The 18,764-nt window shown below is 38.2% G+C and overlaps 1 protein-coding gene across 2 annotated transcripts in view; it reads right to left on the bottom strand.

Annotated features, from left to right (window-relative positions):
* The window catches only part of LOC136836957 (N-acetylated-alpha-linked acidic dipeptidase 2), a 56,740-nt gene that overhangs the window by 2,017 nt on the left and 35,959 nt on the right, over nt 1-18,764 (bottom strand). For both annotated transcript variants that reach the window (XM_067101483.1, XM_067101484.1), the window contains 7 exons: nt 10,757-10,839; nt 10,321-10,449; nt 9,249-9,328; nt 8,578-8,668; nt 8,071-8,329; nt 7,768-7,852; nt 3,495-3,587 (listed from right to left, as the gene is read on the bottom strand). In XM_067101483.1, the coding sequence (XP_066957584.1) occupies nt 3,495-3,587; nt 7,768-7,852; nt 8,071-8,329; nt 8,578-8,668; nt 9,249-9,328; nt 10,321-10,449; nt 10,757-10,839 (820 nt within the window). The remainder of the gene's footprint in view (nt 1-3,494; nt 3,588-7,767; nt 7,853-8,070; nt 8,330-8,577; nt 8,669-9,248; nt 9,329-10,320; nt 10,450-10,756; nt 10,840-18,764) is intronic.

The raw sequence follows: 18,764 nt of genomic DNA, 5'->3' as shown, positions 1-18,764 counted from the left end.
GCCACCAGAAAGTGGACTCCATTCAGGAAGCAAGGCTATCATATGTGTGCAACGAAGAGCAGCCTTGCAGAAAAAACAGATTCAGTTTCAGTTGGAATGAATAAAAGAGTCGTGAAAAGACCCCTGTGCCTAGGTCTGAATGCCCTAAAAACGGCGCTCAACTCAATTATACTGTATATCTAATGATATTACGGTCTACTCCCATACATTTGTATCTTCATGCTCCCCAAAAAACACAAATTGGGATTTAATACAAAGACCTGAAGTTACCTCTCTTGGTTCAGGAAAAGACTCGACCCACTTCCACTTTCCACCATGTTAAGAGACTTCCTGTCCCCAAGTCTCCTTTAAATGAAACTGAATTGGCTGCATTGTGAGCCTTGAGAGACTAATAAATTTCTCCAGAAAGGCCTCATGTCCCAACAGAAAAAGCCATTGCCTTGCAGGAAGCTTGCTCAAGGGACAAGATTATCCAAGAAGTGATAATAAGTTGTCTTTTCAGCTCTCCAACGGAAGTCCAAAAATCTTGAGAGTCTATCCTCAACCCCAGATAGAGAATGGACTGAGTGGAAGGCAGGGTAGACTTCTGAAAAATGATCATCCTGTAATGCCCAGTGACTTAGCCAGACCAAGTTACATATCCTTGGCCTTCAGAATCCCATCGAAAGAGTTGGCCAACATTAGCCAGTCGTCCAAGTAGAGAAACATTCTTGCCGTTAAAAGATGACACCATCCCCCTATTGGCGCCATCAAAATGCACTCTAATCAAAGGAGAGAGCTTGGGTTTCTTCCAAGATTTAATAGGAGCAGAAATGCTCGAAGATAACAGACATAGTCTCTACTGAACCTCTCTCTTCCACTAAATGAGGATAAAGCAAAGTGCAATGTTCTCGCAAGCATGGAAAACAGGAGACTCCTCAGATTCAAACTCCTCTTCCGCTAGAGAAGGAGTCACGGCAGCAACAGCCAACTCCTCAAGACACAGCTGTGGCTTAACAGAAGGGGAAACTGAAAAAAAAGCAACCTTTTGCTGCTCACCTGAGTTGACAAAGGTGGGTTAGCAACAGTAGATGAAGCACCACCAGGTGCTACAGAAAATTGATGTAGAGAGGATGGGGCAGAGAAGAGCCAGACACACCTGATCCTCTGCCTCACATGAAGCAGTCTTGAAGGGCCTAAACAACAGAAGATTCCATACCAGTGGTAAAAGTAGAAAGGGAGACTTTACGAAAGGCAGAAAGCAAAGATTCGCTGATATCTTAAGAAACAGTAATTAAGGACTGAAAACAGGTCTATTTCAAGGAGAAAGAGAAATAGCAGAGGCTTTATGATGAGAAGTAGATGTAGAAGCAATTGGTTCAACAATGTAGTAAGTTAACATCAGAATTAGAACAACTCATTACACAGACATTACTAATAATAACACTGTCTATACCTCTATCATTAGTCCTAGCAGTGATAACATCACCATTACTACATTCTACCAAAACAAACAGTAGTGTGATCCCATTAAACGCATCTCAGAGCATGGTAAATGAGAGGAAGGTGATGGAGACAGTCTCAGTGCCCCAAGAACCAACTCGGTTCCCTGGCAGCAGAATTCCAACTGTTGCAGGGCAGTCCTGAGATTGGGCTACTGGCTGGCAAGGAAACTGACAACTTACCTCTCAAACTTCTCAATACGCTTGTCCTGAACCAAAAGGGGAGCGGAAGGTGGAGCTAAAGACAAAGTCTCAGGTCTAGGTCTACCTTAAGGATAAGTAGGAAAGAGCTGGAGACTAAGCACAGACAACTGAAGACGAAGGTTCACAAGAAACAGAAAAGGCAGAGCTATACCCTAACCTAACTATCTGCTTCCATTCTCCTTTTATGTCTAAGAAACTTGAGCATAAAGTCCTTTGTCTAATCCCTACATTCTTCCCACCTATTCTCAAAATCACATTGTGTACCCCTGCAGTCAGCACAGTGTGTTTAATTCAAAATTAAACATCCTGCTAACACAGTAATAATTTCAGAAGAACCTGATTTCTTAGCCTTGCTTCCTGTGGGAGGCACCCTACGAAAATCAAAGGTACGATACTATGAGAGCAGCAGAGCTAAATCCATGAAATACCAACAACAGTGGTGTAGTTGGCATTCCATCATTGGGGGGGCCCAAAGAAAATTACACAAAACTAATGTACCAATTCTGTAATTAGTAAAAGATACTATTCTCGAATGTATATATCCATGTGAATGAAGGAAAATATAGTATTGCAATTAGTAAACCTGTATTTGAAATTGTAGAGATGAATTTTCCATTAATTTTCATCTCTTACTATATGCAAATGTATCAAATACTGTAATGTAAATTTCCTCACAACCTTATATTAAACACTAGCCTAATTTCTATTATCAAGTTTTAACTTTCAACTATAGTATAATATCCTTGACATGTAAATATATCAAAATAGTGCATATCATCAATACTGTAACACAAAAGACTTACAACCCTCCAAAATCTCTTCAAAATTTCAACCTATCCCATTCCCTCTTCTTCGTCTCATCTCCCTGGAAATTAACTCTAAGCAGCAGTAGCGAATTGTATTGCACTCATTCAAAACTGTAACTATAGTTTCAATCCATATATAAATTGATAACATTAAGTTGGATCAAAATATCATGAACAAACACATCATTTGTGTTAAAAACCTATAACTATAATTCTGCTTTTGACCACCAAAAGGTTAAAGTTTAGCTACAAAGGGAATTTCAACTGGGGGGGAGGTGGAAGCATCTGACTGGGCGGCCTGGGCCACCTCCATAGCAACGCCACTGACCAACAACTGACCTCTGATGAGCTGAAACATTCAAAACACATCTGGTGGAAAGCAGGTGAGCTGGATACTCATTTGGGTCAGCCCAGCAAATTTCTTCTTTATTATTCTGAATGCAAATGCTCCTAATGGTGATGAGATATAGTTGTCTTTAACATTAAGTAAAATTCATTCAAAATAATATAGGCCACTGTACCGATTTTATTTTTAATGTCACAAAGTCAGAAATGACTCTCAAGTTGGATCTTGGACAACGCATCATAAATGATCAAAGGTGACTTGTCATACTTCCATTTCTGAGAGTTATTAGGTCTGGAAATGCTAGTACAGTAGTACAGTCGTTGAAATCTTCGCTGATGCAAATAGTATTAAGATACTGTAGTTCAAGTAACACTTCAACTTAATGGACTTCGGTACTTATCAGCTACATTATTATGATTATATTTAGCTATGAAACCACTTTACATGTGATACATTTTAAAATATATTTCTTAAAGTGAATGTTAATGTAAAGTACAGGTTAGGAACTACAGTCTGTGGAATTGCTGTTAGCTGTCAGGTATCTAGAAAATATTCTAGTGCAGGCTATAATGTCATGTCTCTGTTATTTAACAGACTTAGTTATTTATCAGAAAGCCAGGCCCCAAAGTATCTTTTGAGGTGCTACTACAAACTTACCTGACTGTAGGCCGTCCTGGTAGGCCTGCGGGCATAATGAACACCCGTTCCAATTTCATCATTTGGTCATTAACTGCACGCAGCATAACTGGGCTGAAAATAAAAGTTATTCATAATGAACCATAACAAGCAAAATTATACTGAACCATAAAAAGATAACCATCAATAAAATTATGTAAACACTGTTTTGTGTAAGAATTTCAGAGTAAAAAATATACTGTAAAACATAGGTACATATCACTATTAGTGGTAATTGTATAGTCCTGATATTGCTATTTACTATACGATATTTATATCTCTATGAATGCCAGGATGCTGACAGAAGATTAGGATACAGCCACATTTTTATATTTCTTCATGATCTCTCTCACTGAATAACAGGGACACAATCTTTGCTGTCAATTATACTGTGCATTATACACTATCACACTAATACAGTACTCTTGTTCTTTGTCTTCCTTTTTTCCCATTTTCTACTAGGTATATATACAGTAAAATTTTAAAAATCAAGTTTCATAATATACACACCCTTACCTAACTAGAGCAATCATTCCAGGACAAATAGGACAACTGGTAAGATATCCCCTTAACGGGAGGGACCAGAACCCCCACTCTTAATGAGTATGAAGTTTTGTTCTCAAACAGGTGTGCAGTCTTTTGTCTGCGAAAAAGAATCCTTGGTTTCATACAAAACTGTAAAACAATGGCCATACTAAAGCACAACACTGTACACTTAAGTGAAAGGTAATTCAATGAGATCATCTCCAGCTGGTCATATTAGGGATGTCGGCTGTTCAAAGTTTAGTGAAGTACCTGCACTTGGGTATGGTCTTATCCATGAGCTGATGAACTGGCTAAAGTTGATGGGTAGCATAAGTCATGGAAGTTGGAATGGTAATTTGGAACCTACCTAGAAAGGTCAAAGGTGAGGCTGGTAACTGTCTAGAGGATAGAGACGCAGTGGCCCCAACTCATTATGACTGGGTCAGTTAGTTGATAATTGTTTGAACACCAGTGGAGTAACCAAAGCTTGAATTACATGAACTAGCTAGTTAGATGAAAAGTCTGCCTTTTGGACCAACAAATAAGACTTTTAAAAGTTCCCTTAATCCATTATGCCACTGAATTCTTGGGGACTGGGCAAGGGACTACTGTACAGAAGGGACAGTTAAACTTTGCAGGACAGAATTTTGGATTTTGCAAGATTATATTTCCTTTCTGTCAATCCCACTGAGCTTGAATGCCAGTAGCTGGTACATAACTTTAGGTGATTCACGTAGGTCAAAAGTATGTTGGTAGGCTCAAAGCCTAAGAGGTGTAATTTGAGAGCCAAGTCACACAAAGCAACTTCCCTGATGGGATCTTGAAAATTGAGAGATTATGTAGGACTAGCCAAAGGAGCTATTTGGATGGCAATACTGTAAGAAGAATCTTCCTTCAAAGTGATGTATGATTTATGAACTTTAGGATGTAAAGTCAAGCACTAGGGCGCTTTTGGCCATTCAGCACTTAAGACAGCGCAAAGAAGGAGCTGAGCAGCTCCATAAAAAGATTCGGAAAATAATGATGAAGTGCAAGGATCTAAAGGTGAAACTGGGAGAAAACCCCACAACTGTACTACGAAGTAACTGTTAGAGAGGTTGGACAGCAAGACCAAAGGCCTTGGTAATGGGAGTAAAGTAAAAGCCTAAAATGTGGGTGCAGCTAGGTCTAAAGGGACACTATAACACCCTTTATTTGTAACTGAAAAGGAACACTAATGCAAGACAGCATGGAGGAAGGAGGAGGAGGAAGCCTCATTTAAAAGACACCCACTGCGAAACATCTGTCTCAGTGACAAGTCAAACCTGATGACTTCCCAGCATAGCGAGGCGAATATCACTAGTCGATATTTTACAGCATACCATTGTTCTTGACACAAATTCTGGAGAGCTGTGCAAGTAAAGATGGGAGAAAACACTTTAACCCTATAAGATGGGCACTGCAAATGGGAATCCTTTTTGTAAACATTTACTAATACACCTGTCGAACCTCCAACTATTATCTAATGCTCTTTAAGTAGGGTTTGACAGTATAAGACATTTTTCATTTCTTCCCATACAAAAACCTTTGCAAATGAGCTGTTTTGGTGATAATTTTTTTGTTTATTTTTTGAAACCTCTGGCCAAATTTATCCAGATGCTGTCTCCCACTAAATGTGCATGATCATATGCATTTCTTGTACCTAACTGGGCAATCAAGGTGAAGTAAGACTGGACTTAATAATGTGCATTAACCCTAAAAGAGTTCAGAGGTCTGGTTAAACAAATCATTTATAACTAACTAACTATGTACTAGGGATAATGAGCATCATCTAAAAATTGTAGTGGCCCATTCAGTTTAAATTTGAATTACTTGGGTACCAGAATGTTTTTGCAGCAGACATACCCTTCCCATTATTACTGCTGTATTTTTCAGTTTGGGTAGTGTACAGAATGACTGAGTTATTGGTTGGTGAACCACAAAAAAGTAGTAATTTACAAAGGTTCTGAAGGTCAGATTAACTCAAGACATAAAAAACATTAAGAAAAACTGAAGCTTTACTTTCAAAATTGTAACCATATCTACCAACTAACTATAAATACTGACTTAAACTATAATTGCATTCTGGAGTTTTAATGTGTGCTTTAAACATACTGTATCTGACATTCATTTCATTAGAACATGAGTAGTTATAGATATACTGGACCCTCTTATATCTTACAATTATGGGGTGGTTTTGCCTCCTTGGACCTCCCACCTAACCTAACCTAGTGTACTGTAAACTAAAATATATTGGGTTGTGACCTAACATAGCATAACCTCACCTTGGTTGCCAGGTACTTACCTGGGCAGGGGAAGCAAAGACCCCCACCTAACCTACCCTTGGGCTCTATAAATTATTTGTTTTCTGTGGTTCCCCCACATGAGCACACCCTGTTCCCACAAGGGTGCCCCAGACTGACGGCTGGTGGGGGCAGGGTTTAAATAAAAAAAAAAAAAAAAAAAGTGCCATTTCCGACTGTTTTGTAGGCCAGATTCGTTCAAAACATAAAAAGGCGTAGGAAACACATTTGTCACCTGCACAGGGTGATAAGCGCCATAGCCTAGTGAAAAAGTACCATTCCTCTTCCAAGAACAAAGGTGCTGCAGAACTTACCCTCCTTGCTTGTTGGAGCATTAATGGCAACACAAAACTTAAAACAAAACATAGTGCGCTCGGCAAAAACTGAGAATCAATGGTATCATTTACTGTAACAGAAGGAAAAAGGAAATGAATGGTCTAATCAAACGTTACTAAACTAAGAACACACCGTCTTCCTTTTTCCCTGAAAATACTATAAGCAAGTCATCATCTGAAATACATAAGAGCAAAAAAAAAAAAATACTAAAACCTACAATACCACAAGTTACAAGATGCAAGAGTTAAATAGAAAAAAAATTGCAGTAGTTAGGCTTCACACTGCAGTAACAAGGGCCGAAAGATAACTCACAACGACAAATAACTTAAGTCAACAGGTGCACTGTAAATGTAGTATTAACTCCAGGTGAACCCTGGAATGCACGTTAAAGTGTTTAATGTCCAGCATTCTTCACAGAAGAATGAACATATTAATGAGTAACACAGAGCATCTGCAAGGATCCTGGGGTTGGCTAAAGCTTCATGCTGGAACTGTTTGTTTTGACAAGCTTCCCTAAGTTCACCTGGATGCGTTCCCCATAGTTAAAGGATACTTCATGATTTATGGATTTGCATTAACATAAAAAAAAATTAGATGCTAGGAAACTAAAACAACATAATTTTGAAACATCAGAGTGCAGTTCTACACCGTCACCCTTTTAATTTACACCTGGTCGTCATGAACGTTACCTGTTGTAAATAAGCGACTGTTCTTTGCTAACATTCTTCGCTTTTCTAGTTCTAGACTTTTTTTCTTCCAAGGCATTTTCTTCAGGCTTCTTATAAATTACTGTATTTTTAAGAAATATTTTGCCAATTCAGAGTAAACGCCATACCTGACTTACATGAAAAAGTATTCTTATTTGAATATTCATATATATATCATCCTGAATGAAGGCTACTGTAATATTACCTATTACCCTGTAAACCATCTCCATTCCTTGTGGAGAAATAATGACTTCTGAATTTCAAGTATTGAAGATAGTACTAATTAAACATTATCCAATTTCGTCTCCAGATTTCAAGGAAAAAACCCTGTAAATTGCAATATTGTAAGTTTCACAAGGTACTCACTCTAAGGTGTCCTTTACAGAGTCCAATTTTTGAGCAAACATGGCTGTTGCAGTCATGAAATTGTGAGCAGATTCTTCTAGAAGAGCTGAAATGAATATTATTAGGATATATTAGTTTATGCATATGGAATGATGAAAGACAGTGCTCAATTGTAATAAACCATCACTTCTTACATGTTAATACTGGAGTGTATTTATCTAACAAAAAACTTCCACTGCAAATGGTATAGTTCAAGACTTTCTAAAACACTATACCAGCTACATGCTCCATTTCATCACTGATTTTACTGAGGAAATCACTCACGGAATTTGTCATAAATTTTCAGCAGCGTGGCACCTTTGCCCTTGTCCTTAACTTTGTTGAGGTTTTCTCCTACTGCCCTCGACAGCTGTTGCAGGCTGTAGGGTATAAGAGCCGAGTCTGCGAAGTACTTCAGGAACAGGGATGCCAATCTACCGCATCCCTGCATTATCCTAAAGCCTGGATCAATAAATTTATCTACAGCATGGAAAGTATCGTAGCCTGTGTGGTAGAATGGGTATTTGGATATTCTGTACTTGTTCTATAAGGAGAAAAGGAAGAAAGAAAAGGAGAATGCAAGTATATAATAATATATTGCAAATGCAGTACTGTACTCATATTTTCCCTATTTGAAATATGAGTCGGTTAGACTCAGTCTATGGTTCTTATAAGCTGTGGGCTGAGTCTGTGGCACCCCCCTTTTTTTTTGTAATTTAAACAAGATCTTCAAAACAGAACAGGAATGGTTATCGATATGAAGATCTATTTTATATATTATTCAGAACCTACCTGATCTGTTCTAAACGACAGCTCCATGCTAGGTATGCCTCCATAGAAGGCAAAGGCTGCGAAATCACTGCCAGATCCCAGAGTCTTTAACCTACAAAACGGGACTTGAATAAGCAATGGTAATGTTAAGGTAGAGGATCTATTCAATTCATCGTCCAATTATTCGCTATTCCAAAATTGGCATCATGTAAATATCGTCAAGCTCCAATCACCATCTTAGGTGTACAATTCCTGTAGAGTTTTGTGGTTCTATTCGACAATAGCTTTCACTAGGGCTGAATTACAATGATAATATTCTTAATTTTGTTGATCTCAGAATTACATTTCCAAGCTGCAAGGTGAATATGGTGGAATTGAGAGAGAGAGAGAGAGAGAGAGAGAGAGAGAGAGAGAGAGAGAGAGAGAGAGAGAGAGAGAGAGAGAGAGAGAGAGAGAGAGAGAGAGAGAGAGAGAGAGAATGTGTTCAGGCATTTTTGGGTGTTATCTAAGTAACATGTCTTTACTGGCCTTATTTCAAACTGATGTGTGTCTCTGCACAGGATAAGCTTGGGGATAGACTAACAATAGCCTAGAATGTTTACTACTAAGCATTCACACTTTACAACTCTTCATGCAAATGACATAAGAATCACGCATATGTTTTCACAATTAATACTTCAGTGAGTACTTACTGAGGTGAGGACCTGTTTCTTGCACGATAGTAGGCTGCCCATTCATCATAAACTGTTTTGCCTTCCCTTACACCAGGAACCTGTAAAGTGAAGTCAAAACTAGATCAGATTGTTACAAAAAAAAGTAGGAATAAGCCTTAGCAACTGTATTCCCAGGGGAAGTGGGAATACAGTAGAATGGAGGAACAACCATGTAACTTGTGGGCCATGCAAATCATACCTAAACTAACCTAACCTAATCATGATTTACTTTAACTATAATATTTTGCATGACTTTCATTTACTGGCATGTGTCTCATGGAAATGCATTCGATCCATTGAGTTTATTATATATCTAATGTTTACTTGTAAATTTAAACAGTAGTTCAATTCATTTACAAGGGAATGTGAAATAAGGTTCAATTACAAAGCCAGACAAGGTCAGCGATGATATTAATAGTAGTTTGGTTATTAATGTAAACTGTAATTCATCTGTTACCTAATGGTTATGAAACTGTAAGATGTACAGACAATAAAACAACCATTCTTGGAACTGCTTTGACAAAATGTGTTCTATTGCATCATACTTCGGAAACCAAGGTAATATTTCAAAATGACTTTAAATATACTTGGTTTAAATTCTGTGAATGTTTACTGCCTTGTTCTAAGCACTGTAAGTTTTACGTATATAGCAAATTACTCCACAATTTATAGCGATTACATTATAAGGCATTGTGGATTGTCTCATATCAAAAGTAGAGTGGTAAGTTGTCAAAACAAGACAGTACAAGTCAGGGCCATCAACACTACAGCAAAACTTGCCAAAAATACATGTCAGAAACCTACTGCATACATATCACAAACAAGTTTCAAACAAGTCAGTGACTGTAAGTAGAAGTCAAACCTTTGGCAAATGATGGATAATCATATGACGCACTGGGTAGGCAGGACTTCTAGTAAGTTGCTGACTTGCCTCTGTGAAGTGTGAGCAGTGAGGCACTGACATGTATTAAATACATCTTTTACTGTAGTGTACACGCACCTTGGAGTACTTTTGCAAATAATATTCAAACTGCATAGATGAAGTACTCACTATTTTGGCGAGCTTCACAAGTGAGTCCCAGATTAGAGGACTCAATGAAGGGGTAAGAATGGGACCAGCCGCACAGGTATCAGTGTTCAGGTAAACGACTGCTCGTTCCTGAAGCTTCTCCAAGTGTTCCTGCACACAATTGTACAGAGTAGAATTAAGATAGAAAGGAAAAATGGTTAATACCCTAACCACATCAACTAGATTTATGTCAGGTCTGATAGTTGTACTGTGTACAGTTATTAAAACAGCACCTACTGTATCAGAAACTGTCTCAAAATTTTCTAATGATAATTGTGATGATCTGTCCCGAGGATGAAACCCTTAGTTTTGGCTAGTGTACCATAGCCTCAATACCTCTGCCAAGGATACCACTACAAAGACTTACAAGGAAATGACAAGAGACCTCTGGTGAAAAGTTAAACAGCTATCAACTCACCTCAACCCACTCGGTAGACCCTATCATACCGTACTCCTCTGCACTCCAGCTACAGAAAACTAAGGTCCTCCTTGGTCTCCACCCTGTAAGGAAGTATTTCTGTTCAGCTTAAGTTAATTAAGATATAAATATATACATGCATATTTAGTCTGAATATATATATACATTGAGAAGACTATTTTCTCTAATGTCTAGAAGTAAAGGTGAATCAGGCAACTGCAAGAATTATAAAGGCGTGATGCTTATTAGTATAATAGGCAATTTGTATGGTAGCATTTTGACTGAGAAGGCAATACAAATGAAAGAGGGACTGATAAGGAAAGAACAGTGTGGGTTTAGACAATAAAGAGGTTGTGTGAAAGAGGTATTGGAAAGGAAGGGCCTTAATAGGAAGGGCAGCTAGTGGAAGTTTTATTACTCAGGAGGTTCATCGTTGATTCAGCTTCTGAATCATGAATGTTGCAGTGACCAATCAGTTGTTCTTTGGAAAAGAAAATATATTTTGGCCGTTTATGTTAGATGACAGGTTGGTGAAAGCAGTGTATAATTAGCAGGTAAGGAGGAAAGAAGAGGAAGAACTACAAAGTAAGGGATAGATGGATTACAAGAGGTTTTGGAAAGGAGGGGTCTCAACATCTAGGAAGCGTTATGTTTCGAGCAGGGTAGAGGTGAACACTGCAGTTTGTGTAGGGGGTCTGGTGCACTGATGATGCCCCTGTACAGGTATATGTGTCATATTTCATTTATGCCACATTTAAAGAAACTACGTTTCTTAGTAAATCTAAGATAATTCCCAGCATATATATATCTGTATCGATCATGAAAGGAAGGCTATTGTGAAATCTCCGTTTGGTCAAACCAGACGCAAACGTCATCAATAAGTACCTGTGTAGTGCTTTAAGACAGTGCGTCATCATACATTAGCATCCGTTTGCATAAACTCAGCGTTCTCCTTTTGCTCAGAGCTGGAGGCAAATGTCACGTAGCCGTGGGAAGTTCTTGGGAACGAGGTCATATGTTTGTTCGTGTGTGTGCATCTTAGTCTTGCTATGTAAAAGTGTGACAGCTTAGAGATTAGATCGACATGGGAGATCATCCTATGCAGACCAATTGTATTCTTTGTAAATAAGTCTTTATACGAAATACAAGAAAAACCACTATGGAGTTTGTCTGAAATCCTGCAGAACATTGGTCTGATCTTCCAAAAACAGTCTTATTCTACAGCCATGAAGAAACTGAAGATGTCATAACCAAACTCTGACAGAGTTCCAAACACAGTCCTTATAACCAAACACCTGGAGGAATTTCTGATGAAATACCTTCACACAACAGTGGTGGCAGCACACACAACAGCGGTCACAACAGAGCTTTCTGGCAGCACCTCTACATGGCGTCTACATTGGTAAACGGAAGCTCCGATACGGCGAGATGCCCAAAAAACCATAGACAATTGTCATCTTCATAAACAATGGTTACAAGCAGACGGAAAGAAAACATTCAACAACGAAAAAGCGAGGAAAACATCTGACCTTCACAACACATCTACCCCAACGCATGGCAGAGAGAGAGAGAGAAATCTACACAAATCTACGCAACATTGCACATCAACACTCCACGTTGTTCCCTGAGGGTTTCTGCAATCAACATTCATCAACATAGGAAGTTCAACATCCACGATAACATCCCTTCGATGACGTGTATCTAGCCAGACGGAAGTTGGACAGCAGAGGAACCTCGTCGACCTACTTACCAGAATCCAATAAAAAGCTAAGTACAGCCATTATTTATAACAGTTGGTATATTCATTTACAGTGTTCGGGTCTCGAGTGGCAGGTTGCTGATATAAGGTGAGCAGTGCCGTAGATTAATACCTTTGCCTTGCAGACGTAGCGGTTCCTGATACCTCATTTTTTTTCATACTTTTGTGTCCTTTTATTTTTTACGCCTGACACATTGTTAACTCTGTTCTTTTTCAGGAAAGTGCATTTATTACCTTTCATTATTGTATTTTATGATGCATTTTTCATAAGTGATGTTATTTTTTAGCGGTTATATGAATCTCGGTTGTTATTTACTTGCGTTCCTGGTTTAGATTTATGAGGTTACGTAGCGGCCGTTTATTCATATAGGTTTCAAGATCACTTAGAGAGTAGGCGTGCGGATAGGAAACTTAGTAGGAAAATGACTCCTCCAACCCCAAGTGGGAGTGACCCCACCACTTCCCCACAGAATCCTGTACTTACGGTAGTTAATGCTAGATCGCCAATTGTACCATTCGCAGGTCGTGTCAATGGATTTTTGACGCAGGGTGTCGAATCTTGGATTTCGTCTATAGACGTACACCTCACGGCAAAATCCATTACCGATCCGGCTTTACAATTGCAAGAGGCAAAGAGTTTCATAGATTTTGCTAAGGGAGATGCAGGTGCATACTTGCGGGGAATATCTTTTAAAGAAACAAACACTTGGGATGGTTTCAAAGCCAATCTGCGTTCCATTTATGGGAGTGAGGATGCATTGGATGAAGTTCTTGCTTTACGCAACATCATAAGACTCACATCTATGACTAATCTAAGTATAGCAGATAGGGCAGCTCTGATAGGAGATAGGCTCGAAGAGTATAAAGGACAGATTGATGGCTCAAGTTGGGTCAATGGTAATCTGCATATCAGTTCCAAATCTGTCTGCAGGTTATTCTATTTAACACTCGTAACAGCAATGTTACCTGAACCTTTGGTTAAGTGTTTTGATGAAAAATTACAATCAGATAGCTCAGAATTAGATATCTATAGGCAAGTTCGGAAACACTTGTCCAAGTGTACAGATCTCGATCCTTCTCTGATTCAGGATTTCACAAAGCAAGAAAACAAAAATCATGCGTCTACATCACCGCAACAGGTTAACTTAGTCACTAATAATCCATCAGCAGTCATTTGTTACAATTGCAAAAACCTGGTCATGTGATAAATGAGTGTAGGTCCCGCTATTGTTCAATCCATAACAGTACGCATCATAAGTATAGTCATTGCAATGCAAGAAAGAAGAATTTAAACAGTAACACAAACATTCAAAACACTGGTAATGACGCTAAAAAGCAACAGTACCATGGGGGAAAGAACAAACATTACAAGCAGAACAGTAATGCAGGTCAGAAACAAGTACATTCAAATCGTTCCTCGGGAAAGCCAACTTCAGGCTCAGCAGTTCCAAACAATAACGCGTCAGTGAATTTTCCGAATGCCGGCGGGCAGACAAACACCACATAGCCAGCTTAAAGGGGGAGGAGAGTGATATTGGGTTATCATCACTTTTTGAATCAGAAAATAAGTTCAATGTTCTCCAAGATATGTGTGAAGACAAGAATTTTCCAGAAATCGAGGTAGTGTCTCCCAAACATGCAGAGCACGGTCCCGTAGATTTTTGCAAAATACACGCTATTATTGGCTCAGAAGAAGTTAGACCCACTTTGCATGCAGTTAGCTTAGAACACAAGCATTTCACCTTGTTTTTGATTCAGGTAGTCCACGTAATATAATGGATTTACGTACCCATCACCTTTTATTTTCAAGATTTCCCATCGAACGCTCTGATGTTCGTTTGTCAGAATAGGCAATAATGAATTAGATGTAATTGGTACATCTCAGATACAATACAGGTTGGGGCAACGTACTTTTACGGATACCTTTATCATAGTTGGCAATATTAATATGTACCCAGTAGTTATTATGGGATATCCATCAATGTCATTACATAACGTAATTTTAACACCCGCAAAAAACACGGAGTGTTCATAAAAGGAAATTCTATCGGTCTTCACACACATTGAAATCTGTTTTGGATCAGAAGGAGACAGAGAGTAAGAAGATAACGTATATCGAAGAGCCAGTCACTTGTCTCATAAGCGATGATATTGTTACAGCAACCCAACATAACTCTCAGGCACCCGTCCTTGCTGCGTTCGCACAGACCATTGAGCCAAACACACCATCGTATCTCACGGTCAAGGTTAAAAGAAAATTGCCAGGCTCAGAGGTTTTAATTCTTCCTGATACCTTAAAGATAAATGGGCTTTCAGTCACGCAAGCATTATACACAGTAAATTCTGATCATCGGGTTAACATTGAAGTTTTTAATCACTTAAATGCTGCTTTAACAGTACATGAAAATCAACATATTGTCAATATCGAAGCATATAAACATCGAATCCTTACAGTTGCTGAAATTAACTCCACTGAATCAGCAACAGACGAATCTCTTTTAAAGGTAATTAAAGGCAAGATCGAAGCAGACATCTTAGATAGGGATATAAGCAAGAAATTTTTGATCTTTTATCCAAATATAGTGATGTTTTTTCTACTAGTACTGGAGCTTTAGGCAAAACGGAAGTCATCGAACATCAAATTCGTTTAAAGGATAAAGACCAGGTCATTTACGTGCCTTCATATCGTCTACACGGCCAAATTTCTGAATGAAATCAATGTTGAGGTAGATAAAATGTTAAAAGAGGGGGTTATTAAGAAATCTAACAGCCCTTATAATTTTCCCTTGATAGTAGTACCAAAAAAGGACAAAACCTGGAGGATTTGTGTTGACTTTCGCAAAACTTAACGACCAAACTATCCCTGATCGTTTCCCAGTACCTTGCACAGATGATATTTTGTCTCTATTAGGACAGAATAAATTTTTTACTTCCTTGGACTTACTTAAAGGCTTTCACCAGATACCCTTAGCTAAGGATAGTACCCAGTACACTGCTTTTAGTACAGCTAGAGGTCACTATGAATTCCTACGTATGCCATTTGGGCTACGTTGTGCTCCTATTACGTTCACTAGAATGATCAATATAGTGTTCGGAGATTTACTAGGAATATTCTCCATGCTTATATGGATGATTTAGTTATATTTTCCAACACCTTGGAGGAGCATTTAAGTAAACTAGAAATAGTCCTTCAAAGGTTAAGAGAACATCATCTAAAAGTAAAAATTTCTAAATGTGAGTTTTTAAAGACGAATTAGTCTATTTGGGTTTCATGGTATCTCGGCAAGGTCTTAAAGTAGTCCATGATAAAATCTCTGCTATTAGTAAATTTCCCGTTCCTACTAATGTTAAAGCCATACAGCAATTTCTCGGGGTTTCGGGTTATTATCGTCGGTTTATCCGAGATTATTCAGTAATAGCAGCTCCTTTAACTGATCTCATAAGGAAGGACGTAACTTTCAAATGGGAATCCCAACATCAAATTGCTTTTGATACCTTGAAAGAAAAAATCAGTTCTGCTCCTATTTTAAAGTTTCCCGATTTTACTAAAGAGTTTATTATTGCAACCGACGCATCAGATCAAGGAGTAGGAGGTGTGTTACTCCAGTGGCATGACAATAAGTTTTTCCCCATTGCTTTTTATTCTCGCAAATTAAAAATGTCAGAGAAGAAATATGCAGTAATAGATAAGGAATGCCTCGCCATTGCTAATTCGTTGGTACATTTTAAATATATAATCTATGGGTATAGTGTCAAAGTTCTAACTGATCACAAGCCCCTTACTGACTTTTTTAAAGGTTTCAATCATAGTCCTAAAAGAACTCGGTGGCACATGATTATCCAGGACTTTGGAGCTAAAATTGGATACTTACCCGGTAAAGCAAACGTAATCGCAGATGCGCTATCTCGTAACCCAGTACCAACACACTCAATACCTTTCGCTGATCTAGAAGAAATTCCAATTCCTTCGCAAGCTATGAAAATTGCTATCGAAAATGGTCAATCTTTAGCCCAAGCAACAGAGAATATTACAGATATAGAATGGAATCTAGATTCAGTACGACAAGAACAAATGAAAGATCAGAAATTAAGAGTAATAATAGATGCATTAAATAGGAATCCAGATGATAAGGAATATGTGAAATATACGAATCAATATTTCTTGATTAAGGATAACATTCTATGCCGATCCGTGGCTAGGAGAACCAGGAGTTCAACACAGTTAACTAACGACCAGGTGGTTGTACCTATCACATTAATCCCAATCGTTCTGAAATGGCTTCACAACCATCCTTTGCATGGTCATCCTGGGTTCGAAATAACCTCTCAAAAGGCCAAGTCATTATTTTACTGGTCTACTATGTTAAAAGATATTAAGACATATATTAAAAACTGTGATATATGTTTCCGTCACAAGGGCCATACTAAGAATCCTGTAGGTCTCGGAACTTATCCCGTGCCTAGCAAACCTTTGAAAGGGTACACCTTGATTTATTGACAGGTTTTTACGAGACAGACCAGGGGAATAAAACCTCTTGGTTATAATTGACGCCCTTACACGGTATACTGAATTAATACCACTAAAAAGTAAAACAGCCATTGAGTGCGCTAGGAAGTTTTACGAGTGCTATATATGCAGACATGGAATTCCAAATATAATAATCTCTGACTCAGGTGGAGAATTCAATAATCACTTCCTTAACTCATTGTGCGAAATTCTGCAAATAAAGAAAGTCAATACGATGATATACCATCCTGAATCTAATGGATTGGTAGAACGGGTTAATAGAAAGGTGCTAGACATACTGCGTGTAAACATAGGCGGTATGGACCCAAACTGGGACATCGCAATACCCACCGTGTCCAGTACCCTAAATAACAATTATCATACTTCAATCCGTATGTCTCCCCATGAAGCTGTATATGGGATACCTGCTAGGTCACCTTTTCACATATTATCCCCGACATCTAGTTTATCAGATCCGTTGAAGGATATAATAGATGTTAGCCGAAGTAGATATCAAACACTTTATCAAAACCTCTTACAGGCTCAAGTGTTAATGAAGAATGCACATGATAAAAAAGCTAAGGTCACAAAGCCTTACCAAGAAGGAGATATAGTATATGTACAAGTCTATGTTAGAAAAGGGCTAAATTGGAAATTGTTGCCTAAGTTTGAAGGTCCTTTCATAGTTATAGAAGTTTTAATAGGTAACCGACTTAAAATTCGAATCAGTCCGATTCAACCGATGTTCGAACAGTATCTATCTCTCATGTGAGAGCTTAAGACAATGGTTTGTTATGAAAAAGTTAATTATTGTGTGAATTTTTACATCATTTGGATGATGCGATGTTTTTGTTTCATTATTTACAAGTTATTTTCTTTTACAGGCTCCAACATGAAGCTTGTCAAATTATACCATGCACTATTCCTCTCAATGTTTATCGTAGCTGGGAAGAGTTCTGAAATAACTTTACATCATGGTTCTATAGTAGAGGAAATGAATAATTTCTTTCTAACTGGCAGTAATATAGTTTTAGAAGTCAATATGAACGCCATTTTTACTAGCGAAAATGAAGTCATAACTTTGAAATCAGAATTGACTCTTTTTATCAATCTCTGGCAGACTTGCATAAATCATTCTTAGCTAGCAGTGATCCAACGTCGCCGAATCAAGTCAGTGACACAATTAATATGCTTTTCTGGGAATTAAGAAATAAAACAAGCGAAGCTGAAATCTTGGCTCGTGATTTGCTAATGTGGTCAATACCTCATGACGTTACAGAAAGGCGTAACCCACTTGTTCTAGCGGCATTAAATTTGGTTGGTTCCGTAGCAGGTCTTGGGTTAGGGATTTCAAATCGTTTAAAACTTCGCGATCACGAGGTTAAAATCGAAAATCTGGAACATCAACAAGAGGTATTAGCAGGAGAACTAAACAAACAAATTCAAGCTTTGAACAGCGTAATCAGTAAAGTAAATGAACAGTCACGACGTTTCAATCAGATTCATGACACTCAAGTTTTGTTAGCAACTTTGATGTATTATCACGCTAAAATTAATCATGTATACTCGAGAGTTTCAAGCTTTATCGAAAAATCAAAAGATTACGTGGAAGCTATAACACTTGCTGCTAAAGGCGTGTTGTCTCCTCATTTGTTACCGATTAAAGATCTTACTCAGATTATCAATAATGCTCACGATAAAATGCGCTATGTTCCAGTAGTAGATTTCCATAAAGTTGAATT

This window comes from Macrobrachium rosenbergii, chromosome 57 (assembly GCF_040412425.1).
Source record: "Macrobrachium rosenbergii isolate ZJJX-2024 chromosome 57, ASM4041242v1, whole genome shotgun sequence".
NCBI classification, from domain to species: domain Eukaryota; kingdom Metazoa; phylum Arthropoda; class Malacostraca; order Decapoda; family Palaemonidae; genus Macrobrachium; species Macrobrachium rosenbergii.
Note: the sequence above shows the minus strand (reverse complement) of the source record. Positions and strands in the feature narration are given on the sequence as shown.